Consider the following 27,751-nt stretch of genomic DNA (forward strand, 5'->3'; position numbering starts at 1 on the left):
CACAGTACTGAGATTTATTCAAATTGTTTATTTTTCTGAATTTTTGTCTTCAACACATGATGATTTGGTTGTTCATTTTTTGAATCTTCTCCAATATCACAGAAAAAGATTTACAAGATTTTCAGTTCGCATCAAACTAGCAATTATTATCAGTCTAGGAGCATCAATATTCATCCATTTCTTCCTATATTTTTATTAATTGTTTACATAATATTATTTATGAATTATTTCATTTGTTTATTAGTTTACTTGTACTTATAAAATTGGCAAAATGTACTTTAAGAAAATCTGCTAATTCATTTCTATATTTATAATTCTGCAAAAAATTGTTTGTTATAAAAAGAGCTTGTTGCATTTGAAATTAAACAAATTTTAAAAAAATATAAACTGAAAATTATAACTGAATTGAAAAATTAAAATAAATTCGTGACCTTTATCAGAACAGATGTTAGAAATTATTGCTTTGTATGCAGAAAATTTGTGAAATTGTTTTCGTTTATGAACAGTGAGCAAACAATTTTGTAAAACCAAAACAGCAAGACGTACAAAAAAAGTACTTTAAAAAATGTACTTAAAATCGTGTAGAAGCGGGATGATTATGAAAATAAATAAGTGGAATTATAATTTTTTGCATGACATGCGACATACATCATATGCATGGCAGTACCATAAAAAATACTTTTTTTACAAATGATAATAATAATTTTGTATCGTTGGCTGTTTTTCATTTTCAGCTTTTTCACCCATTTCAAACTTTGTTTCGTGAATGTGAAAATAAAAATTCTAATTTTTACAGATTAAAATTTCAAATCCAACATTTTTTATGATTCAATGGAATAGCGGATACTGCTTCTTGATGAACACTGGTTGTCAGTAGAGCGGTTCTGATTGTGCAGATTGCGGACCCTTTTGAATTTGGATATTGTGCAATGGCGGCTGCAAAGTTCGCGCAGTTCTTTCCGCAAATCAAAAGAGCAAAATCCATACAAATAAGGATTGACGCAAGAATTGAAAATGGCGAAGATGTACAAGAAATTTTCGACCATTGGATTAAGCTCAATTTGACCAAGACGACCACCGGTGGAAAAATCCAAATCGACAAAGTGAAGAGTGACCATGATGAAATAAGGCGTCCAGCAGATCAGAAACGTGATGACCACCAGGAAAGTCATGCGAAGAGTTTTGTTCTTTGCCCGTCGGATCAGAAAGTAAGACGACCGTCGCAGAAAAGCGCTCGATGCTTCGTTGCCTTTTTCTGATGCAGCTTCAAAGTAATTTAAAAAAAAGTAATGATAAAAGTGTGTAAACTGATTTTATTTGTTTTACCTGATTTTCCAGCTTTCGCTTCGTGAAGTATCTTCCACAAAATTCCTCCATAGCAAAAAACTATCGCAGTGAAAGGAAGGATGTAAATTTCCAAAGCATTCAATATGGTGTTGAAGAGCACATATTGTGTGCTGTTTTCTAAATTGCACGCCCCTGTGGCAGCACTAATGCACTGACTGTACCAATCGATCAGTGGATGATTTGCCAAGCAGAAGGTAAAAATCTGAAAAGTAATCCCATGCAATTCAATAATAATTGTCATTTATTTGGACATTTCTAAAATACAATATGCATAACTTTCAAATATAAAAAATTCAATTCATTTAATTTATAATTATTTTATTTTCTTTAAATAAATAGGAGAATGGTATGAATTAATTAATTAATTAATTAATTGATCGATTAAAAAGCTACATTCATTTTTGTTTTTGCTTTTCATACTATTTACTAAGCTATTCGAAATGAAAAGCGCTAATTATTAATCTTATTATTGCAAAGAAAGTATTTTCCTATACAAATGTGTGTAAAATATTTCTGTTTTTTTTTCTTGAGCTACTTTAAAAATGATAAAAAATCAATATCTGTCATGTATGTCTTTTCTTCAACTTATGATTTTGATAAACCGATTTAATCACATGAAAACTAATCAATAATATCAGTGAATCATATAAATTATGGAAAAAAACATTTAATTATGGTATGTTAATTTTGCTTTTCATATATGCAATGGTTAATTTGATTTGAAATTTCTGAATAAAAAATAATGGTGCTATTATTTTCACGGCACAGAGAATTTCAGCCAAAACAGCTCTATGTTAGCCTTCCAAAGATACTGCAACTACAGTTGCATTCGATTCAGTGTTGAGCTATTCGAATAATTTTGATTAAAATGCTACAGCAGGACAAGTTCTATATAATATGTGCAATATTTACCCAATCGTCTATCTTTTATTTTCATACTTAACTAATTATTGAACATGTTTTCATCAAATCCATTCTTATCAGCTAATACGGAAGAAAAATATGCATATCAACTGAGCAATTGTTTCAAACAATAGGTTTGGAAGCTAATTTACACAAGCATGTCATTTCATCAGTATTATTCATTTCATCACATCACAATTAACTTCCCTTTCTAAAACATAATTTACAAATTTATTTTTATAATGCAGTTGAAAATTACCCTAAATTTCAGCAGACATTTGGAAAATGAGATACTGATGCAACAGAATTCCGAAAGTACCTTCTAAAAGCATAAAATCCAAAATGAATCTACATTCTGCTTGGCAATAGTTGCTACTTAGTTCGAAAGTGCCAATTTACTTTGCTTCAATTGCTTCAAATGTAAGTTTCATTTGTATGTTTTAATAATATAAAATATAAACTATTATTATTCAATTCCTTTTTTTATTTCAATAACTTTTATTGAAATTCATTTCTAAACAAGTGAATATTTGTACTGTATTTTAAAAAATATCAAATGAAAAATAAAACGTACAATAATATTATTATCTTTTATGATGTTTTCATTAATCTTATTGAAATACAATAAAAGAACCAGTGTGCATTTAATATCATACTGCTGGTATGTTTGCTTTTTAAGGTAATGCTTTTGTTCTGAATTATTAAGTAAACTTGTAGATAGAGACAAATTGAAAATGGCAATTACTGAAAGCCTGAAGCATTTTTATTTACTTACAATTGTCATAGGAGCAACTCCTTTTGGATATAATAAAGCACAATGTATCAGTACAAAACATTCAAATTATTACAACGTACATAATAAATGTTACATATAAATTATGCATTTTACCATTTTACATTTTTTAATTTACACTATATTCATGATATTTTGTCAACCGATGAAACTAATAACTGAAAAGAATAAAAGTCTACCTAGTACAACAATGTTGTGTTGGGCAAATGTTTCAAATATAAATTTCACTGTACAATGAAAACATTATTACTTATCCCAAGTACAGTGAAGTGAATCATATTTGTTCTTGTTGTTCATCATGCAATTGTCGATTTGAATGAAATTTTATGTAATTAAATTTCAAATCGAATGGAAATCTTTTTCTCTTTTTGATTAAAATAAGAAAACCAATGCAATGGCAATGATTATTGGGAAAATTAAATATTTTTACACGTTACAAAGAAGAAATTGTTCGATTCAGCTAATCGTTTTCAACATTCATTTTCCTTTGATAAGAAAAAATATTCTGAATATAACTTACCTGTGGCGAGCTCGTAAGGGCCGCAATAATCCAGGAAGCGATTAGCATGTTGCGAACATTTTGCCGAGCTCTGAAGCTGAACATTGGATGTACAATGGCCAAAAAGCGATCCACACACATGCATATAAGTAAATTGGAGGATAAATAAATGCCAAATACGTCCATATATTTCGTCGACCGGCAGAGCCAGTCAGGTCCAAGCCACTGCACAGTGGCCGTGTGTCCAATTTCTTTGGGCATGTGAATGAACGTGACAAGCAAATCGGCAATGTTCAGATGGAGCAGCAACGTGAACACTCGGTTGGATCGGGTGCGTGAAAAATTTTTCAGCAATATCAATAGCATTGTCACATTGCCGACGGCTGATAACAACAGCACAACACTGTAACAACAGATGACCATAATGTTGCGCGGTCCGAAAACCATATCCGGTGTCAGGTACATCATTTCCACGTCGTACCCGTCGGATGTGTTGAAAGCAGTTTTGTTGGTCATTGCTTGTTGGCTTTTTCTAATGTAAATTGAATTGAATTTTGTTTCAAAAGCGCTGCCGAATTACGCAGCTCGAGCCAACAAATGACACTGTATTTTTCGTCAGCGCTGTTAAAGCATATCCTACTGCCGTAACCTCCTTGATTAATCATGAATAGAAGAATGCAAAATCGATTTAAGAAGTTCGTGTGAATGGAAAACGCAGAGTTCTTCTATGGAAGCTTTTCGGCTGAAAAAGCGACAATTAATGGAAGATAGACGGTTTCTAACAAACAGTGAACGACTGAGTCGATTGTATCTTATGTACAAAAGCGAGCCGACTGCTTCCTCTATAGCTTCACCTATAAACAGATAACAATTTTATGTACTTTGTAAATTATACCGCTCGCCGTCTTCAATTGTTTACTCTATAATAAATAAAATAAACCAACTCTGAAAATGTCCATTTATACTATTTAACTTGGCTTTTATCTAGAATAACACTGTCATTGCTTCAACACGGACTGCCGCCGCTTGCACGCAATGACTGTCACTGAAAATTTGTACACATATAACATGAGTATCTTTTTTATCTTTTGTTTTTCTTTTTACTTTTTTTAATGAATAATTATTGTATAATTCAAATGATAGATAGAATTATGAAATTCAAAATTCTCTTTTACACTTTTCAGCACGCTGAGCATTTGCATAATTAATTTTCTCATCTCTAAAATGGAAGATTCACGTAATTATGCTGAACACGATGAACACTTGCTTGCTTAGATATAGAGATAAACATTAATTTTACAATTAACAATAGCTTGCTGTATAATATACAATTAATTAAGAAAAATGATATAATAAATATAAGAAGGGAAAAAAAAGATGCTAGATACTTCAAATCGGGTCTGACTACCAACTACACTGGCTATGAAGTGTTAAAAGTATAAACAAGTGAAGAAGAACATGGCTGTGCAATTTAGCTGACAAATTAGATGTACGCTTCTTTTTCAAGCGAAACGCCCCTGCGCATGGCTTAATTAAACCGGTACGCAGAAGCAGAGGCTGCTGATATTTAAGCGACATCGCCTTTTCTGGAGATTGACTGGCTTTGACAATCATTACTGAGTAGTTTCAAAGTGGTTCTTTTTTAGTTTAAATCATTGTGCTTGTCCTGTGTCAGAACGAGAAAATAGTTTAATCAAAATTGCCCCACCATGCTTTGCATTGCAGTGCAGGTGGAGACTTTTGGGCGAAAAGAAATGCACTCGCTAATTAGAATATCGAATCCATCATCAACAGCTAAGTACTTCATCTAATGAATCACTCAAAAATAAATAAATAAATAAATAATAATAATAATAACAATCGTGCAAAGCAACAAAGGCAATTGAAATTACCATTCACTGTTGCCTTAAGCCATATGCCATTATAATAACGGCAAATGTGATAAAGTGAATCTGCAAAAATGCATGAACATTATTGATTGAAAATATTAAGCGTTACGAAATTATTTTCATTGTGATTTTGGCCAACATCAACACTATCGCACTCTTCCTAATTTTTATTTGAGGTAATTTTTTCACAAAATAAATTTTATTTGAATTTCATTAAATAATAATTTTATTACTGTTTTTGTAGCTTCAGCATTACTGCTATCATTAAAGCTGCTTACTTTATATTATTTTGCTTCAAAAAATTTTTTTGGATTATTTAAAATGATTAGCTATTATCATGATGTTACATTTATAATCATTCGACTACTTAAAAATTATTGCATAAACAATTATTGCAAAAGCATAATAACTGTATTCGTTTTGAAGCATGCTTGTCTTGTTGATCATTTAAAATGGATGGATTTTAAGCCTTTTCAATTTCTTTATATATCAGTGTACTTTGGAATTATAAATTCAATCGATTCGGCCCAATTTAAAATCAATAATTTCATGTATTTAATTTGATATTTTAACATGCCGGTGAAGTCAGAACAAAATAGTTCAGCAGTTGTATTTATTTATAAAACTTTAAATGAACAAACAGATAGTTTTTAAATATCACATTTCTGTTTTAGCAAAAAACAGAAGTATCACAAAAGACTGTCTTTTATTTATAAATCAAATTAAAATCTTTTTGATGAAAATGAATGGAAAATTTTGAGCAAAATATACATTTCATAAATAAAAACAAAAAAATATAAACATCATTTTGTAAGCAAAAACTGAAAGCTCACGTAAAATTATTAAAATTTCCGGAAAATTCCTCACAAAATATGTGTATTGGCTCGTCTAAATAAACACTTTTCAATAATGTGCTCAATTCATGCATCTGAGCAACTGAATAAGCTTATTTACAAATTTTACAGAATTCAGAATTAAATCCTATTATTAATACATTAGTGGAACCTTTTATTATTTTTAAATTGTCCTAATGCAAACAAATTATATATGTATTTATTTTAGGATGAGTAAAAATTTTAAATAATATCAAGTGTTCCTAATCAAAATAGACGATCAAATGTACTATTATCTATCTGCAAAAAGTAATACCAACTTTGCTGGTTCAAAAATTTACCATAAAAATTTTGTATGAAAAGGCAATCAGTTGTACTTTGTTATAGCACAGTTTCTCTGACGCAACACACACACACACATATATATTTTTTTGATATTTGTTTATACGTATAGCATCTGATGGAATGAATTCCACATTAATGCGTTTGGAAATTTTGAGTAGTACTCTTTGTAATCCATTTCAAAGCAAACTTCCCAAATGCAACGCAATCCGTTGGCAATCAGAGTTTCATAAAACAAAGTAGATAAAGTGCTGTGAGGCGCTTTTTTGTTTCTTATAAAATTGCTTTTAGCCATGTATCAAATAGCATTTCTGCGGAAAATATGATTTCTTGAAAAAATGTAACAAAATTTATGACATCACAATGGAGAATTGTATAATTTTTTCTTGCATTGTATTGCTTTGATTTACAGTCAAAAATTTCTTATTTTTTTATTAATTATATATTGAATTTTGAATATTCTTTGTTTCAACCAATAATGCTATGAGAGAATCTGCAATGAACAGCTTTTATATCATATTTCAAATTATGTAAACAAGTTTTTTTGTGAATCAATAAAACCAGTGAAGCAGTAAAGTTAAATATATTTGCATAATCAAAATTTTCATGCAGATGAAATGATCACGTAATCAGGTGCATTGCTGATTCTTTTCAACACTAAAGTTGCATCATGAAAGTTATATCCTCATTAAGTAAGTCGAAAATGCTTTGATTTAAGAAAATTTTTAAATAAAACTTCAAATCATTTATAATTTTCACAATTTTAGTTCAGTCTCTATTGAAAAATAGAAATGCACTAAATTAAATATTTTTTAACGTTTCATTTCCTTCAAATAAAATGTAACAATGGGATAACTGTATGATTATGTGCGATTTCAAAACTTTTGATAATTCTTAAACATTTTTTACAATCACTGCAGTAGTATTTTTGTGTCTAATTTTTAAAGTATGTACTATGCCATGGAAAACAATATTATTACTTCTAATGTTAGCATGTTGATGTTTTCAAATTTCTGTATTAATTTAACTACTACCCGTCCTTATATTTTGATATATTCAAAAAGTTGTTCAGACTATTATTATTACAGTAACTGAGCAGTGTAACTTGTTGAATATTATACAAAATAGATTTAAAGTGCCAGTCGTAATTTAATTAATTACTGTTTCAAGATATAAATGAAAATATTCAACAGCTGAAGATTCTGTCATTTATTACATTTGTGTTTATTTTTTACAAGTTTCATTTGAATTACATTGTAATTGACTTACGTGTAAAGCATAAATAATACAAAAATTGATTAGCAAACTAGTAGTTATTAAAATTTAATTTTCAATAAAATTAACTTATTAAAACCAATAGAATTATGCTATGAACCAAACGGGCGTTATATAGGTAAGCGGAAATGAATATATGTAAATTTTGAATAATTTAAAGATATTTTACTTTCAAGTTTGAAAGATGTTCATCATTTAACGCATTATGAATAATAACGGAGACAGTACAAATGTTTTTCACATATGATTTAAATCATTTCAGTTCTGATCTGATAAAAACAAAATGTTAAAGTGAGCGAATAAAATGAAGTAATTCGATGCTTATAAAACATGGATCAAATGAATTTATTTTACATTAATAACGACATTATACTCTTATGCATTCCTTATTTATTTGTAATAAATGAAATAAATATTTGGTGTAACGGAAATAAAAAGTTTCAAAATTAAAGAAATTCATTGATGCCGGACTTTCCGTCAAAAAACATCGATAAGATTTAATAATACCTATTATTATAAAATAGTTTACTTTTTTATTTGGAAATAAAATAATCAAATGTGGTGCATGATTAAAAGATTTCATGCCTCGTATCATTAGCTTCACATCTTATTTTGTAAAACAGCACTCAATTTAATAATAATCTAGTACGTGTTTTTAGTATTAATTTAGTCAGCTTTTACTAAAAAAAATAAATAAGAAAAACAATATATAGCACTTCGTACAAGCAATTATAATCAAGTACATTAATTTCACTGAAGATTTGTATGCAAATTTTTGTAGCACAATCTTATTCATACATCAGTTGGTATTATACTATGTATGGAAATTTGCGAATGCATAATTATTTAGCAAATACAATGAATATTTCACTTTATGCATTCCTCTTCGTTAACCGCTCAATCAGTGCCTCTCTATTTTCAATGCCATTTTACTCTATGCAGCAACACGCCATTTATTCCTAAATAAATCTTGTTGACTACTTCGAACAACATAGTCTTTCCAACTTGGTAAGTTCACAGTTTTTTGGTGTTGTTTGTTTGTTTTTACTTTTTTATTAATTTTTTTCGATTCCTTTATAAATTGTGAATTTTTTTGAACACCAATGCTTTACATAGGCTGAGAAACATTTCTTTTTAGACATTCATTCACGAGCAATAATAATAATAATAATAGTAGTAGTAGTAGTAGTAGTAATAGTGCAATGAAGAAGCACAAAATTTCAATTTCAGCTTGAAATGTAACACTCAAATTAGAATACCGTTTGGTGATTGTTCTCTGTTCTGCATTAGTAGTCAGCACTAATTCTGAATGTCATTTTAAATGCTTCACAGTATAAGTCACAGAAGTGTCAAAAGGGAAACAATAAATTCAAAAAATTTCACTTTTCATATAAACTGTCTTTTTGATACGGGATTGATTGTTTGCTTTGCAAAATCTTGTTATGCCAAATTATCAGCGTCAGTTTGTATAATGATTTCTTTCACCCCGAATGAAATACTAAGCATGCTTTTATGTTTAATTAAATTTTACTGTGCAATAATTGCCAATGGAAACATTCCTGATTTACTCATGCGCAGCACACGGCACCACTTTGTTTGTTCGATACTCTGCAATATTCGAACCAATTTAATTAAAAAACACTTGGCTTTTTTGAGAAAATGACATAAAATGCGCGTAGTCGTAGAATTTCTTATTAATTTTATGAAAAAATTAAAAATAATTTGTTAAAATTAATCTCGCATCAAAAATACAACAAAAATGAATAACATTGTTGTCTGCATGCTTCGTCGTGATTCAATTTTAAAAAGTAGAAATTATAAAACTGATTTTTATTTTTCTATTAGTGGTATAGTATTATTCATATAAAACCCATCATGCACTGGAAACTAAAGAATCGTACACTGTAATGCAATAGCAAAACTATATTTAAATATCTAACCGCTGGTGTGTAAATGAGACAATAATTACTGAGCACAGCTTTAAAATTCGCTTAGATGTGAATATTTGAAAAATACAAAATCGAAATACCTGAAAATTTGACGAAGAAGCAAACTGCGCCTAAACATTCAAACTATTTGTAGAAGATTTTGTTTATCGTGCATAATGTAGGGAATATTTTAATTTGCTGATCAATTTAATTGAATTTTCTATCAATAATAAGCATTTGTAAAAGAATGAATAGTTGATTATTTGAAACAAAGGATTTCATGCAAGAATGAATATTCTTCAATTGGCATTTAGTAGTTTGCTTTTAATTATATTTTTGAAAATACCTCCTACATATATTCACATATATTCATATGTGGCGTGTTTGTGCGGGTGTAATGGATGATTTATACATATATTATTGAGTATATTTTGTATTTTATTATTAGTAGTATATTTTTCAACGATTTGCTATGAAATTCCTTTACTGTGGAAAATTCATATTATGTTCTAAAAGTGATGGAATGGAAATTAGTATTAATTGCTTAATTTTTAATTGTGCTTTCTTTTTTTCTGAAAAACATCCCTTTGCATTCATGTTAAGCAATGCATGTGTTATTTCCGTGATCCAATGTGATCATTCAACGCAATGCAATGTCAACTTTCAAAATAGGGAACTTTCATGAAATTAGCGCTGTTCACATTTCTGAACAATCCGTTAATTAAAACTGAAGCAATGATTTACCACTGCTACATTGGTGATCGATGGTAATTACAGGGTCGTGTCATTATTGACTAATACAAAAATGCTTCTTTTTTTTGTTCAATAAAAACAAAAATACGGAAAATAAGAATAATTATTAATTAAAATTATACCATTCCTTGAAACAAAATCAAAATATCCAAATATTTTGCACAAATATTTGAATGTTTAATTTTTTCAAATTTGTCAATTCAGATGAAATGCAAAAGTCATTTTTCAATATTCAAATACTTGAATTTTATTTATTTAAAGAGCATCTTTTGAAAGATCATTACTAGCGAGATAATTCACTTTACCCTGTCCATTTGTTTTATAGAATTTATTCCAAGCATGAAAAAATATTTTTTTAATTTGAATACATTCAGTTTGTTGTCGTCGAACTAAATGTTCAAAGTAATACAATTGACAGAATTGGAGAATAAACAAAATGATCAATGATGCTGAATAAAAATCTTTGTAAAGCAAAAAAGCATATCGGCAGTCAATAGTAATATTTCGCTTTGTTCATGCTACACTTTGTGCGTACGATACTTTATAGTATAAGAAATAAAAACTGTGGCTTTTACAATTTTAATTATAGAATTTAATTTTTTGAGAGACAAAAATGCGTCCATTCATTAAAAGATACGTGGAATATACGTCAGAGTTAATAAAAAAATCTCATTAAATAAATGTCAGTGATGCTTTGTTTCTAAGTACTTATCACCATTGTTATTATGTAAGATGCGCTTCCAAAAAAGGGGTGAAATTGTTCCCTTATTAGCTAATGAGAGGCTTACACGGAATTATAAATGAAGCATGATCTGCTGTAACGTCAAGCTGTAACGTATTGAAAATTTTACATTTCCATTTTAATTTTTATACGTTCACCTTAAATCCCCACAGCCAGTTTTCATTATGTCTCATCGTTGCACTTTTTGCATACATAGTAAATGTCCATTTGTGATGAATATTACTTACAATGTTCGAATTTAAAATAAGCACCTTCAACATTCTCAATGTTCAATATTTGATGTCAAAGGTAAAGAAAGTAAAATTTTGAAAATAAAAATGAAAACAAATTCGTACCTTACAATTATAATAAATCATATTTTGAATAAATAAAATAAATAAGAATTAATAATTTGAAATAATATCAGCTAATTTTTCATCTCAAGCGAATGGAAGAACTCAATTAATAATTTTCAGTATCTATGTTCCACTATAGCCAAAATTAGCATATTACTTCTGTTTACTGATTGAAAAATAAGTTCATCACCGGATGTGGCATTCTGAATTTAGATTTTACTTAATGTTTCATATTAGCTGATCAGTTTTTCCTAGCAAATTTTTCAGACTTGAAGTTGAAAAAATTTCATCATTATTATCAATGCTTTGGTCACTTTAATTATTCTTAATTCTACAGTACAATGAAAATCAGATAATTGTCATATTTTCAAGATTGTTGCTATTATTTAAATGATATTATTTATACGTCATATTCAAACTTTCCATTCATTACCACTCAATTCAGAGTACATCATTGTTAAAATGGGAGTTGGAAAAAATAAAAAAAATATGCAGGTGCGTATAGTTAATATTTATTTAATAAATTTGAATTTGGTGCACGTAATCGCTTTCATGACGCAACAGTGAATTTACCAAGATAAAATTTATGCAATTAAAGATAAATTATATAAATGAATAATGTGCATTGCACTGCATTGAATTAAACTATGCGCAAACAGAAATTCAACACACACACACACGCACACATTTGTTCTAATCATAAGCTCGTTCAGAATTATCATATTTTGTTTTCATGCATTTTTTATTCAATAAAATATAAAATTTATGATCAATGCAGTGATATATCTATTTTAATAATAAATAATTTTAATAAATGTCGACATCCATGCACCAACTTAGACAGTCATTTCTTTATGCATAGCTTTTGTAATGTAGTAGTATAACATTTCTATACTTTCGGTTTTATAATTCATTTGTCATAAAAGAATACTTGAAAGTATGAAAAAAAATAAAGCTTTATATTAAATAATATAAAAAATATTTATGTGAACTTACAGTTTTTACCAACGTGCACTTTTACAATGGATGTGGAAAGTTGTATGCAAATTATATTACATTACAAATTTTAATTTGGTCTATCATTAAGAAATATCATCTTATTGCAATAAAGTTATTTTGCAGTTAAAATTGTCAAATAGCTTGATGAAACGTCTCATGAAAAGCAATCCATAAAAGTTCACATCAGCAATAAAAACTGACATATGTGGTTATTGTTTGAAAAAAAAGGCAGTAGGTATTTTTTTGCAAAAACTTTGAAATAATTGAATATGCAGTACGTTTTGTTGAAAAGTTATGATAATAGACGAATTTTGAATTATAATTGAAACGCAAGCACTCAGGTAATGCTTGGTCTTTGTCATTCATCACAAATATAAATGATCCTAAAAAAAGGTTGAGTTTTCACACTGCCAACTGACTTGATGTCAGAAACATCAAAGATAGCATGTGAACGTTTTATATTTTGCAAAGTTCAAGCAAAAAGCAAGATTAGTTGCATTTTTCCAACAACAGTCATTCCAAGTTCATATGCGTTGTCCAGTGAGGCAAATAATTCAAATATTTACAACTGGCTTACAATTTCTGAGTGTACATATTTACAGCATGGGTGCAAAGTTTGCAAAAATATCTCATTGCAAAATTTTGCAGTTCATTTAATCACTAAAATTGTATTTAAAAGTTGAAAAATTATGATCTGTGTACGAGATGTGATAATAATAAATTCCACATTGTTACAAACTTACTCTGTTTCTGAAAAATTCTAAAATTATTGTTCATAGAATCTGCAAAACATAAAATAAAATTCCATTGAATTGTTTATTATAAAAATAAAAAATCACAATATAGTCAGAAACGTTAGATGCAAATTTTATTATCTTAAATTAGGTTTTTAAAATATTTTGAGTTTAAAAATAATTTAAAGAACGAATGAATAACTTCTTCAGTGCAGATAGAAATTTCAATTTTTCATCAGCATTATCATTATTATTATTATTATTATTGTCATTTACTGAAAATATTATTGCGATATATTTTCTCTGCATATTATGCATATTTCACACTTATTGTAAAAATTGTGCTTCAAACGAATTGTATGCATTTAATTTGCTTCATAGCGCATGCATTCATCGTATTTGTTGTGTTTATTAAACGATGAAAAACATTTTTCAAGCTCATTAATTAAGGCAGTCCCAGCGGATAATAAGATAATTTATTTGCATTTATTTGAAAGCTTACGTTGAAATAGGAATGAGATATAATGAAATTTTTACGACAAAAAATTTCAAGAATTAAAGTGAACAAAAATATGCAAATATGAATTATTGTTCACGAAAAGTAATTTTGCTTATAAATAAAATCTCAAAGAGTGCTGAATGGGTTCGCTAGTGAGCTTTCTGGTAAGCTGATTAACAATGAATTCGAAATATTTGTTCTCCTTTGTTTTCTTGAGAATATTAATTTTAGCAAGAAAAGCATTCCAATTTGAACTTTGAAATGATGAAACTATTACGCTGCTTCATAAAGTAAAAAAAGCTTCAAATTCACAGCATAGCTGTTGAGTGCTATAAAAATTGCTTCCCTACACATTTGTGAGCAGTTAGTTTTGTCTGCTATTTAGAAGAAGAAATTAATTTGAATAATTTTCTATGACGTAAAAGTAAAAAAATATCATATGAAATAATAATATGTTTTACGAGGATTCTTATTGTAATGCATTAAAGTAGAATTAAGCTTTCCTAACTTACTTGGATCTTTTCATAAAAGTAATGATGACCACCGATAATTGCTCGTATAAGTTGAACTTAAAAGGTGAAAGTAAAAGTATCCGATGAAATGTGACAGCTGGTTCTTTAGCAAGAGGCAGCATACGGGAAGATTAAATCAATCTTGAAGAAAAGCATGTCACATATATTCATACTTCAAACGTCGACAGACGAATGAAATCAAATGACAACTGTGTGCGCCCTTACTGCTAAGCACTAAACAAAGTGATGACGCTGCCCTTTTCCATTGATTTCATGATATTGTGACTTCCGCCGTCAGACAATGGTGCAAATTAAACATTAAAGCCATGCTTTCCAAAGCATTTTTCTAGAATTATCCATCATCAACAGGTAAACAAATCTGGAAATATAATGCTGCGTCAATGTTTGTTATATTCTATTCTGATTTATCTGATGCAGCTAAACAGAAATTTAGAAAAGCAGAATATGCAGACAGATCACATCAACAAATGCTATTTTTTGACAATTTTAATGTAATTTTAACCAATTTCAAATGCTCAATTTTCATATGCTTTACAAAAGCCTGGCAACCGTTTTTACAATAGAATAGAATAGAATAGAATAGAATAGAATATTTCCGCCTTTTTCAAGCACTGATTTATCTTATCGTGGAGCAAGGATATTAAAATATGATAAGAATTTTCATTGCAGTAATGAAAACTGAACTCACTTTATTTTGCAGTTAATAAAATTAGCGTTTGGATGCTGCAAGTTTATAAACACAGCGGGTGTAAAATCAAATTAGCTTACTTTCTAACGACGTCTACAAAACTTTTTCTACACTTGCAAATACATGAACCGTTTATTGCATATTGCAAACTTATAGAATACTTACTTATTACATTTAATGTTTATATAATGAGCAAAGATGCTTTTTTTTATTCGTGTTGTGGATATAGCAATTCAAATATTTTATTAGATATTCATGCATTAAAATATGTAATACAACATGATAAGGTTGAATTCTTTATAACTTTAAAAATTTTAATGCAAGGAAAGCTATTTTTTAAGGTTTTAGTTGTAATATTTTAACTTATTTATTGCTTGCATTAGCATTATTAATATACATTGTATTTGTTTGTGCTTGAGGACAAACTAGAAAATGTCCATTGTAAAATCTTTCATGTATTTTGTAAGCGCACAAGCATTTTGCAATTTGTACAAATGTAAAGTAAAAACTGCACTGAAATTTGAATTTTAATGATGATGATAATTATCAAAGCAATAAAAAGAAAAGGACAACACGTAACTTTATCAATAAAAAATAGCTCAAAACACTGAATAAAAATTCAATTTTTAATGTAACGAAAAAGTGCTACTAACTGTGAAGTTCATAAAAATTATGTTAGATAATCTATAATTAAGTCATGCGTTAAATTTCGAAAATAATAATTTCAGCTTTATAAATTTTTAAACTTCATGAACTGATTAGCACATGCTGATATTTACACTACGTAAGATTTAACTGTGCAGTTCATCTTTTATATAATGATTATTTACTGCTGAAAATATATTACAAATAAGTGAAAGATAAGTTTTGTACTAACCAATGTTCTAACAATAGCACATTTTTTTAACATAACGCGAGTAGCAGTGGATTACTTTGTCTCAAAATTATGCGCAGTCAGGAAACAGATTTTATAAAATGAATTTCATAATGGAACACTAATTACGCGTTTTGACCAGTAGAAGTAAAAGAATAAATTTGAATATCAATATTAATATCAAATACTAAATATTGGCTGAAACGAGCTTCAAATAAATTATTGAAACAGAATAAGTGTTGCTAATTGCGTCAGCATTGTTGTTGCACATGGGAGATGAGAGTAAAACAATATTTCACAGTATCGTAGAATTTATTTAACAAAAAATTATCCACACTTGATTGGCGATGTTAATGCATCACTTGTGTTCATTATTTTATTCATATTAAGAAAAAATCAGAAAATTGAACAATTTTATTAGGTCACTGAATGCTCTCATGAGCTTTTGTAGTTTAGTTGAAAACGAATAACAAAAATAACTTTGTGCTTACATTCATGTGCTAAGAGTGTTTTTCAAATTTGCATAATAGCTTTTATAAAAGCATGTGCTAGTTATAATGAAATGCAAAATATGAAACATAGCTTTTTCTATAGCAGTACTATTGGAAATTATCTGACCATGCAATGTTTTTACTAAAAGATTTCAATGTTTCCGCTTGCATAACGACATAATTATACCACATGACTTTAAGTTTATAAGTATTGTTCTATTGATTACTTTTTGTAGTAATAGAACATATTTCATTTCATTTCATTTTATTTAGTTTCTGAAACTAAGCAAAAAAGTAAGCGAATAATTTATTAAGAAAGAGAGGATAAAAATGCATTTTTAAAATAATACTTTTAGCAGTAATAAAACTACAATTTGTTTAAAGCCAAAATGGTAGATTTTCCGCCACATTTAAAGATAAAATGCTGCTGCACTTTTAAGAAACGCCACAGCATTACTTACAACGTTATACGATATGCGTAATTTATAGTCTTAGAAAATATCAGCACAGTGGTATATAATGTACTAAATATTTTTATTATTTGTTTTGTACAATGATTATTCAAATTCCGGTTGCTAAGATAAAAATTTCATTTAAAGTCTATAATTGATGTACCTTCTCTTCAATTTGGCATGAAATTTTCTTTGTCAATTTCTTTTGAAAATCAATTTTCACTTAATACAATTATTGTTTTAAATTTTTCCTTTTTTACGTCATTACTTTATATTTTATCAATTTTATAATATTGTATGCGACAGATATTGCAAAACTAACACCACCATTTCAATTGCAACAAATCCGTTTAGTTAATACTTGTTGCCACATATGATACAGTACTATGCAAATTACGCAGTGTGATTTATTAATTTTTATGAATTACAGATAAAACAAAAAAAATATTTTGGATATAGTTTCTGAAATTTTAATTTTTATTATAGATTTATGTTTTAAGAATTATTGGTATTTTAATTTAAAAATAAACAAAAAATATTAATACTGAATGATTATCATTAATAATAACGTAAATACCAGCATAAATGTATTGTGTAATGATAAAATGCAGCATCAACTGATTTTTTAAATGTTATATTTTTATAAATGCATAGTTATATAATAATTAAATCATTTTTCAGTTGATTAAATAAAGCTTTATATTGTTTTGATTTACATTTTATTTCATAAAAATGAGAAATTTATTTTTCTTCATGATAAAAATTATGAAAAAGAATACTTTTCGCAAAAAATATTTTTAAATCACACATCGAAACATGCACCAATGAAATGAGTCAATAAATGATTATTAATTATATATGTATATGTATATGTATGTATGTATAGTCTCATTTATTTGATTTCATGAAACATAATATGAAATAAAAATTACTTACTCGAATATGATGCATTCATGTTTGATTGAGAAAAAGACAAAGCAAAGCTGGGCAGCATATTTTGCATCCCATTTAAATGCTACAGGCATATTGAATTTTATACGGATTAAATAGATGAATAATAAAACCTATAATAAACTTTCAGTATAACATGAAAAATTGTCATACTATTGATTGGCATGCAGTAATACGCAGTATTTTAATAACACATTGATTTATCATGTTATTTCGATTAAAATGGTAAAGCTTCATTACCGTCAGCTAATGCCTCCAAAAGCTGTAGCAGGTGGTTTCAGTTTTTATAAACATAACGTTTGCCATAGTTAATTATCGGGCAATGATAAAACTTTCTGAACGTTTTTGAAAGTGGTGAAATATCATAAAATAACCATCCTTCAATAAAAAAAATATAATTTAAAGAAAAATCGTTATTTTTGCAATTAGTTTGCACAAATTAAGGAAAATTTTCAGCATGCAGCTGTTTTTTATATAGCATAAATATGTTTGCTATGAAAAAGTTTCAAATGAATAATAGAAATTTAAAAACTGTAGTTTCAAGTTAACTTCATGCTTAGAAAATTAACTTCTATATTATTGACAAAAAAATGCTAGGTTCGATTGAAAAATAAGTGGATTAAAATTAAAAACTGATCTGGGATGAATTTTTTGCATCCATACTGTAGAATGCAGCATGCAGCATCTTAAATGCGTCAATTGCGAAACGTTGGCGTTTCATTTTCTGACCAGGTGTTCAATTTTTTATTCTTTCTTTATTAAATGCAGAAAATTTGATTTTATAAATATCAAGAAACAAAGCACTTCTTTTGTATGAGTAGTATGATTTTGTTAATGAAATAAATAATAATAAAATTACTTGAAATGATGAATGAAGATAGGTGAAAAAAAGTTAATATAAATCACTTGTACTTGCAAAAAAGTTGACAATTCAGAAATAACTTTTTGTTTTGGACACGCTTGCATTAACCGCAGATTATTATTATAATTATAATAATTATCATTATGTAGTCACTAACGGAAAACAAAATCATCCTGACGTTGACCAGTGAAGAATGAAAGCTTCTTAACGCTTGAACAGTTTACGCGCGCTATTTACTGACATTGATTGGTTTCAAAAATAAAAGTTATAACCTCTAGTCGGTCGTGTTCAGGCTCACTGAAAATAATTTTCGTGCGCTACCAGTACTTCAACATATATTTAAGCTTTTCAAACACAGTTGATCATGATGATAAATTATTCAAATAGAACTTTTTCATGACAAACAGCTTGATGCATGCTTTTTTAATTGCCAATTTTCTCTAAGTATGTATTTGTAATTTATTATTAACAAATGTTGGAGTAAAAAATTTCAATTTTTTCAGCTACAATTTCTAATAAAATGACAGTTTAATTTTTAATCTTTCAAACTTGGCACTGACACGATGTTCACCACGTTAAAGGCGACAATGATCACGATCACTAGTTGAAAATTAATAATCCTTACAGCAAGTGCTATCAAAGTTGCGTGTGCATAAAGCGTTAAAAATAATTCACAGTGCTAAAACATGCTTCATGCTTTATATAGATATATTTTTTAACATGAGTGCATGTTTGTATTGGAAATTGTTTTGACCAAATATTGCTTACAAATAAATATATAGTTTTGTAATTTTTGAATGCGAAAACTTTTTCAACGATTAATTATTGACAGATTATGACACTTAAGAAAAGGATTTTAGCCATGCGTCAGCTGTCTGCTAAGCAGTTCGACCGACGGATTAGAGCTGTGCAATTTTATGTGATTCATACTTTTTTCCCATCAAAAGAAACTTAACTAGTCAGAAGCTGTGTTCAATTTTTTACACTGTAAAATTTCTCATTTCAAATCTCTACCTTTATAAATTAATAATTGTGAATTGATTTGAAATCAGCATTACATCTAATAATTACTTAATGTACAACAATTCAGCAAATTTGATTCGTATACAACTGAATAGATTGGAGATTGATAGACCGGGAGACTTTGAAATAAATAATTATTTGGTAAGCCGTTGTTGCTTCCTTAGACGGGAAAGCAGAAAATTTGCCACAAACGCAATGTTTGCAAGATTTTCAAAAAAAGTATTGATAAATTTTTAATTATTAAGATTTATTATTTAAAATGCATTTTTCAATTACTTGTTATTCAAATTCTATGTTAATAAATTAATAGCAGGTAATAATTTAAGATATTAATTTAATTACAGTATGGTTTTCAACTAACTGATGAAAATTCAATCAGTTAATCAAGTTGATAAATTTTTTCAGAAAAATAACATATGCATTCAATGTATGCAAGTAAAAATGGAAACAAATTTTCTTGAATAAGAAACATATTGTTATTGTTTAAGTTACATTATTTACTAGATTAAACAGCTGAAAAATTTGCTTCTAAAATTTACTATTAATATATTATCTATCTCTACTGATGAATTTTTAAAAATTATGGAAAACAGTAATTCCATGATTCAATCATATCTATCCTGAATATTCTTTTGTTGAAAATCAATACGTTTGGTACATTATAATTGCAGAATAGTATTTTGAAAGTATTGTTGTGCTTTATATATGTATTCAATGTTGAGTTTCATTATTTTCAAAAAAGTGTTTTCTGTCATGTGTAGAATTCAAGATCAAACAATATGTGTAAATATTGTTTAACTTATAAAAAGTTCAGTTATTATAAGCCGTACAGCAAGGTTATTTGATTAAAACTTTATTTATAAAAAAATATTTTAAACAGTAAAAATTTAAGTCTATTAGCATTTTTTAAAATACAGTGCTAATTTCAGAATATTACAATTTTGTGGATAAATTTTCTTAGACATGCAAGTTGTTTCTCTTCAGTACTGATATGCAAGTACCTTCATCATTCAAAATTTTAGAGTAAAATTATTTACTTAATTTTAAAGATATTTGAGATCTAATTGAGTGAACCGAATCGCGATAATTATCATTCTTTTTTAACTGTTTGTCTGCCATAAGTAAAATAATTTCGGAATGCCAATCACGGTGAGAATTCCATAACATCATAACACTGCAGACCGTAAGTTTTTTTTGTTGGTTGAGAGGTCAATTAGTGGTTCATTATTTTGCAAAGCAGTTAGTCGCACATTCTACTTACGATGATAAATCTGTTGCTTATTTTTCTATATTGTTTTTTGATTTCAAATTACAAAATTCTTTACATTTAAGTAGATTATATTCGATAATCAATCAGTTGGTTTTATTTCATTAATTTATGTTAATCATATTTTGCTTTGAAAAACTGCATAATTTTCATATTTCAATAATACCACTTTAAAAGGGAGTAAAGCACTTTGTCAGTTGTTCGAGTTTCTTTTCGTACAATTGTTCCTATATGAAATGTTATCGAGAGAGCGCGCGCGTGTGTGTGTTATATAGTGTGCTTGCTGTAATTTACCAAACATTTCATTTAAGCCATACATAAGTTTTCGTTCTTTTGCTATATATATTGCCATTTGTGGGTTAACAACAATCTCTGAATAATTTAATTTAATTTAATTCAATTCAATTCAGATAAATGCAAGATAACGTAAAATTAAGAAAAGCCAGAACTGATAGAACAAAGCTGCATGAGCCAGGACCGGTTGTGTAAAAGTGTATCCGCGAGCGCGTCTCACACATGCTGGTCGTTGTTGCTAAAAAGCTTCTCTACACTGAATATCAAATAGGATTTTGAAAAGTACGATTAACTGATAAAAAGAATACACATAGATATGAACCATCATTTTTCTATAAAAAGGGTTGTTTTGCAAGGATTAAAACCAAAGCGGAGAATACTAGGCCGACTACTTTTGCTTACGTGAAGAAAGTGTATTATGCGGATATTGCACATCCGGACAACTGCTAGCCTGATTCGAGCATCACGAGCATCAAAATCGGACAGAGAAATTTTTACAATTGCTCAGTTACCGATTAATGCATGCTAAAATTGAGATCAGCAACTTCTGCCTTGGACATATGCCGACCTTCTTCTTCATCAAGAATGCACATTTCATCCATTTCTTCTTGTTGATCATTGCTTTTTCCAGTGCCATCGTCACCTTTCAAAACCGAAACTGACGACGGATCAACGCTGATACCTTGCAGCTGCTCATCTGGAGCAATGCCAGCAGCGTTGATCACTTTCGCGTCGAAGTCATGCTTGCGCAAATGTCGGTCCAAATTTGTCTGCTGACCAAAGCATCGCTCGCACAACGGACAGCGGAACGGTTTCTCACGGTTATGAATATTTCGCACGTGTCGTTGCAAGTTGGACGAGATGCTGAAACAACGTTCACAATACTGGCATCTGTACGGCTGCTCGCCGGTGTGGGTACGCAGATGACGCGTCAAATTTGCGCTGCGAGGAAAACGCTTGCCACAAAATTTGCATATATAACCATCCTTGATTTTCACGTGTGAAATACTCAACTGGCCTAGCGATGGCATTTGACTAGCGACACCAACAGCGCTCTGATACAGAAGCGATGGTGGGAAAGCTAAACTGCGCAACATATCCGCTGATGGAGCGGGTACGGCTGCAAAGCCGTAATTCAAAAATGGATTAGTTGCAGCAATGAATGGTAAATGGCATCGGGCCAGGGTGTGCAACTGACTTTCATAGTCACCAGTACGGAACGGATTCAACGCACAAGCTCCAATTCCAAGGTTTCCAATCGCTCCAGCAACAGCCAGTGGTTTTTGAACGTCCTTTTTCGCCAAAATTTCATTGACACCAAAATTGATCTCTTTTGAAGGAAAAATGCTTCCAGTAGTAGGTCGTTGCTTTTGCTTGGAAGGCAAACTGAGGTCCAAAGCTTTGACAGCGTCAGAGTCTTCAACAGATTGCAGTGAATTTTTCCCTTCTTTGTCCATCACTTCGAAAAATGTACAACAGAGGTAAACCCTAAAAAAACAACTGAAGCATTTTACAAATTGACATTCTTATCTTTAAACACGCGAAAATAAAAGTAAACAACGCGAAAGCGACAAAAACGACAAATTTTGAACATGAAGTTCCAATAAAAGTGGAAGTTAATTTCATTTTACACTTGGTCGAGCTGTAGCGCTGGAGATGTTGGTGTTGCTGTCGATTGCTTTCCGATAACGAGCTGAAAATTCAGGTTAGTAGAGCAGCATTTTTAACTCAGATGCCTCAATGAAAAAGTTGTACTATCACGTAAGGATGTGAGAAAAGCGTTTAATGCTGTTGCTTGAAGTGTGATTGTCCACCGCGCATCACTTGCATCCGGTTGCTAAGCTTATTTCAAGCTTTACAGGTGAAGATGCGCGGAAGTGCTTTAAGTCCATCCGCTTTCCGGAGATTGCCACCACCAGCCAGCTGTCATTCAGGTGATTCACATGAAGTTTAGGTTCTAAATGAGCATCTTGACTGTGACCTAGAATATCGTCCAACCTGCAATCAAAAGATAGTCAATGACCATCAGAACATATCGTGAATGAACGTCCAAATAAAAAGGCATATATATGCCCATGGTGGATTTTTTTTCCAATTAAGCATAAGTAAAATTACACAAAATGTACTGGAATGTAATTGTCAGTTTAGAAATCAACAATAGCTAAAGAGGGATTTGCCCAGGATTGACGTAGAAAGTGCCGGGAGATGCTGACCGATTTTGGGTTCCCCAAAAAACAGGACTTTACGCGGATGCTTGTTATTTAGGACGAGAATGTTGATGACAACAAAATTGACGACCGAACTATTTATCTAAACTTTTCTAAAAGTGGTGAAGTCAATACTGAAAACTAGACTAGGTTTTTTGGCCATCTTTCAATTTGCTACTTTGCTTATGAAAATCCTCATTTGTCTAAGAATAAAAGCACTTTAACTATTTAAGCGCGATGCTTGTGCAAAACCATTTTTTAAAGTAAGCCATTGTGTAAGCTCATTTTCACACGAATGAATGATGAATCGAAAACGTTACACAATGTAAAACAAAGCTATGCAAATTTTGTAAATGTATCCATAAATCAAAATTGTCTGGCTGTTAGGTTCAAACATGCAAACATCTTTACATTACTCAATGTCATTAAGCAAGAAGGGCACTTTGATAAATTATGGAACATTTTCACATTCAGTCGGTGTTTGCAAGTATAAATTTTGCTATTCTGCAAGTTTATTTTCCCAAATTAATATTAATCAAACGTATTTTTGTACATCATATTCAAAACAGCTCATGAATATCAAATATGCTTTCATAATAATAATTTGTTGAAATCTTTTGCACAAAACAATAAGCATAGATATGCACATAAGTTTATAAATTTTCCTGATATTAAGAAATGTTCTGTTTTTGCTGGAATACCGTAGTTTTAAAATATTATAGCTATTGCAATTCGATTAACAACGTGTTGGAAATGCAAATAAAAACAGTATAGAACAGTAGCAGTGCTTTCCATGTGCGAAGGTGTAAGCGGAATATTATTTTTCAATAAATGTCATATTTCAGTATAGGATAAAGTATTACTTTTTCTTAAATAATTTTCATCTATTATTAACAACTATTTTCAATCCAAATTCTTGTAGAATTTCAAGCAAACTTGAAAGTTTGTCAAAAAAGGTAGCAAACAGATCGTTTAAAAAGTTCAAATAACTGAAATAAGAAAACTGATAATTCATGTTAACGTAAATTTCCTAATTTCCACAAAACACAGATAACATTACTTATAAAAAAGTCCATTTATAGTGTGAATTTCATAATTGTTAATTATTTTAACAAAGCTATTATTTCTGCTAACTTTGCGTTGTTCTCAGCAAAAAACGAACAATTCTTATTTTAGTAATACATAATTATTCATTATTGATTATTGGTAATTTATACAGGCTGTTACGTTCAGTGCTGGATAAGTTTGCAAAAATCTAATTGCTAAATAAAATTACAAAGTGGAAATTTGTAATTTGCGTGCGTTTAAAAAAAGCTTTCAAAATGATTCACTAATAAGTATCGTAAATATGACAGGCCTCTGTTAGCCGTTTCAAAAAAATAACTTCCTGGTAAAAAAGGAATAAACTGCATTAATGAAGCTTTTATTAGTGTACATTAAATCTGAAACCCTAGTTAAAATCAAAGGCATTTTATTAAATAAATATGCTTCGACATTTATATGTTTAAAACATAAGCAAAATAAATTATAATTTGCTGTAAAAAATGAATATTTAAAATAAGTAAAATGTTACAAGTCAATGTGTAACGGCTATAAAATGACTACTGCTGTATTATGATATCACTCACCATTGCATGAAACATGAATACAGAATGTTGCGATAAATAGCCTTCAGCTACACATAGCACAATGTGAAAATTGATGTTCTTTAAATTAACATTTCTGATGCTGTAAAGGCATCACAAAATGTCAAAGCCGTTGCACATTTTAGATAAAAAGAGTTTTGACGGGCTTATTTTAAAAATTCAATTAGAATTTCAAATTTACAAAAACAATAGGCGCCTTCGAAGCTGCTATCAGCGTCTAGGTAAATGTTTACGATATATCTTTCTTTTAAAAGAAAAAGTTCACAACTGCTGACTGTGACAAAAACAAAAAATAAACCTTGTCTGCCTGTGTTGGTAATTTTTGATGCATTCTCTTCCGCATCAACTGTGAGTAATCCATGCAAATACTGTGGTGTCAGCTTCTAGCGAGTACAATAGGAAAAATTGTTTGAGCTTACGCAAACACTTCAAAACAAAATGATTTCCTATCTAAATGATCAGATTGTTTCTTTTTGTTTTTATCATTGTTTTTATTCGATTGTGTTTTTTTGTTTGCAAAACCAAGTTTAACCATGAAGTACAGTATGCACCTCAAATTATTATGCCAACCAAAAATTAGAGCTTTTGCATTTTCTTCCCTGTACGGGGGGCTTGTTTACGCAAGCATATTGGTTGCTCCATTTTAAAATACAAGCTTAAAATGGATGATATTATGCGGTTTTAGTGGACAGGAAACTGTTTTTGAATCGTAAAATTTCAAAAGATATTTAAATTTTCCACTTTCTTCCCTTATTCATCGGTTTGCTCTTGTCATTTGGAGCAATAGATTACAGTTGATTCATCTTAGAAATAATCGATCACGTTGCATGCTAAATGCAAGTCCCTCAGTACACGCCTAATTACCGGCTAAATGGTCAAGGAAAGAGTAGCACTGAGACGTTCAATTCTAATAATTGTTTGTCATTATTTCGCCATTACACTGCATGACCGCCCGAAGACGCGGAATTGAAGCTGTCGTCCACAATCAGACCAATCAAAGTGCACAAAGGTGAATAGGAACCAATCACATCTTGTTAATTGAAACGTGACAATTTTAAATCAAACCTACACTAGCGTAATCCAAGATTTAAAGCAGCACTTTACAGGTACACACAACTTCCTGCATCCATATCGTCTTTCAGCATTACTCAAAAATTGACTTCAACCTCTCTGAATAAAAGCTTTTAAAATTTAAGTTTCTAGATTTATTTATTAGAAACTTTTCATTAATGAAAATTTCAAAGAATTTTTGTTACAAAATTATAAAATAAAAAAATCAATCAAGCATTTTAACAACTTCATTTTAACAAAAAGGTCAACTGATTTGATAAATAAGCTCATTTCAAGTGATTTTCAAAATGCGCTGCATCTTCGCGTAACATTTGACAATATTAAAAGCTGTATACAACTAAGAGCCTTAACTGAAAGCGTTTTAAATATTTGTCCAACTTAACAAAGTGCTCTGCTTCTACTGAAAAGAAGAGTGAAATCAGCATAAATTTATACATTTTTCTGTACTGAAAATTTTTACCAAAAGTTCACTTATGAAATAGTTAAAAAATTTCACATAAATTTCAATCATGAGTGCATTCATTGTTAATTATACTTTCTTTTATATTCAATTAATCTTTTCATCGAGCCTTTTCTGAAATTTTTAAAATTGTCTTAATGTTATGTAACAGAGATGTATGAGAATATTAAAAGTGACTGTTGCTTCTGAAAAACCTGCACCAAAAAAGAAAATGCATAATAAATAATACCTGTGGCAAGCAGCATTAATGTCAATGCCAAAGGGGAATCGAACTTTTAGATTTTTATCAATTTTATACATATGCATATGTGATTTTGAAGATAAAAGAAGAGTAAGTTAGTGCTTTCTGAGAAAAAGTTGTACGACGCAACGTATACAAAAGGACTTACTTTATACGTCTTTTGAAATCAAAATGCCAAAAACAAAACTTTGGTATTTTGGATGTGATGAACATGTTCGTTGTAGCATTAGTGACGAACAAGTATAAGAAAATAATGCCGTTTCTGCTGGCTTTAACGGTTCGAACAGAAAATTCAGTAGACAGACACATCTGTTAGCTTTTTATCATGCATAATATTTATTTATTACTTTCTTTTGCTTTTGTTGCTTAAAACGCTGTTTTTCACTATTCCTAAAATAGACTTGCATTTTTCAATCTACTACATCTTTTCAGAGCAGTTGCTCTGTTCCATTGATAGGCTGAAATAACTTTTTCACTTCAATAAGTACAATTTATAGCTACTGCTACTATTCAGGTTGTATAAAAACTTTTTTCACGTAAACCCATGGAGAGCAGGAAGACACAAAACTGTTTTGATAACTTACTTTGCAACAAACAAAATATCAAACACATGCTTGACGATTGCATATAATGCTACCATCTTCTCGTATACTTTTTCACCCACGTTTCAATACGCTAGTTGCGAGAAACATTCTGTTGCAAGGTAGTCAATGGGCAGAGCAGAGTTTTTTTCAATATTAGATAAATATTTATTTCCATCACATGAAACCTAGGATTTGCTTTTTAACTTCTAAAACTGATAACATATCTTTCGATAAAT

At 29.4% G+C, this 27,751-nt stretch overlaps 3 protein-coding genes across 3 annotated transcripts; all 3 read right to left on the minus strand.

Annotated features, from left to right (window-relative positions):
* Positions 1-821: 821 nt before the first annotated feature.
* Positions 822-4,058, minus strand: Tsp_10528 (7 transmembrane receptor). The gene is made up of 3 exons (XM_003372244.1): positions 3,564-4,058; positions 1,327-1,549; positions 822-1,264 (listed from the first exon to the last, which is right to left on the minus strand). The coding sequence occupies exons 1-3, from the start codon at positions 4,056-4,058 to the stop codon at positions 822-824; spliced, it is 1,161 nt and encodes a 386-aa protein (XP_003372292.1).
* Positions 4,059-17,319: 13,261 nt separating this feature from the next.
* Tsp_10527 (hypothetical protein) lies at positions 17,320-18,581 on the minus strand. The gene is made up of 4 exons (XM_003372245.1): positions 18,494-18,581; positions 18,153-18,238; positions 17,846-17,973; positions 17,320-17,371 (listed from the first exon to the last, which is right to left on the minus strand). The coding sequence occupies exons 1-4, from the start codon at positions 18,579-18,581 to the stop codon at positions 17,320-17,322; spliced, it is 354 nt and encodes a 117-aa protein (XP_003372293.1).
* Positions 18,582-21,821: 3,240 nt separating this feature from the next.
* On the minus strand, positions 21,822-23,975 carry Tsp_10526 (zinc finger protein). Its single transcript, XM_003372246.1, has 4 exons — positions 23,909-23,975; positions 23,166-23,287; positions 22,938-22,999; positions 21,822-22,794 (listed from the first exon to the last, which is right to left on the minus strand). The coding sequence occupies exons 1-4, from the start codon at positions 23,973-23,975 to the stop codon at positions 21,822-21,824; spliced, it is 1,224 nt and encodes a 407-aa protein (XP_003372294.1).
* Positions 23,976-27,751: the final 3,776 nt, after the last annotated feature.

Source organism: Trichinella spiralis, assembly GCF_000181795.1.
Source record: "Trichinella spiralis strain ISS 195 chromosome Unknown Scfld9, whole genome shotgun sequence".
Taxonomy (NCBI): domain Eukaryota; kingdom Metazoa; phylum Nematoda; class Enoplea; order Trichinellida; family Trichinellidae; genus Trichinella; species Trichinella spiralis.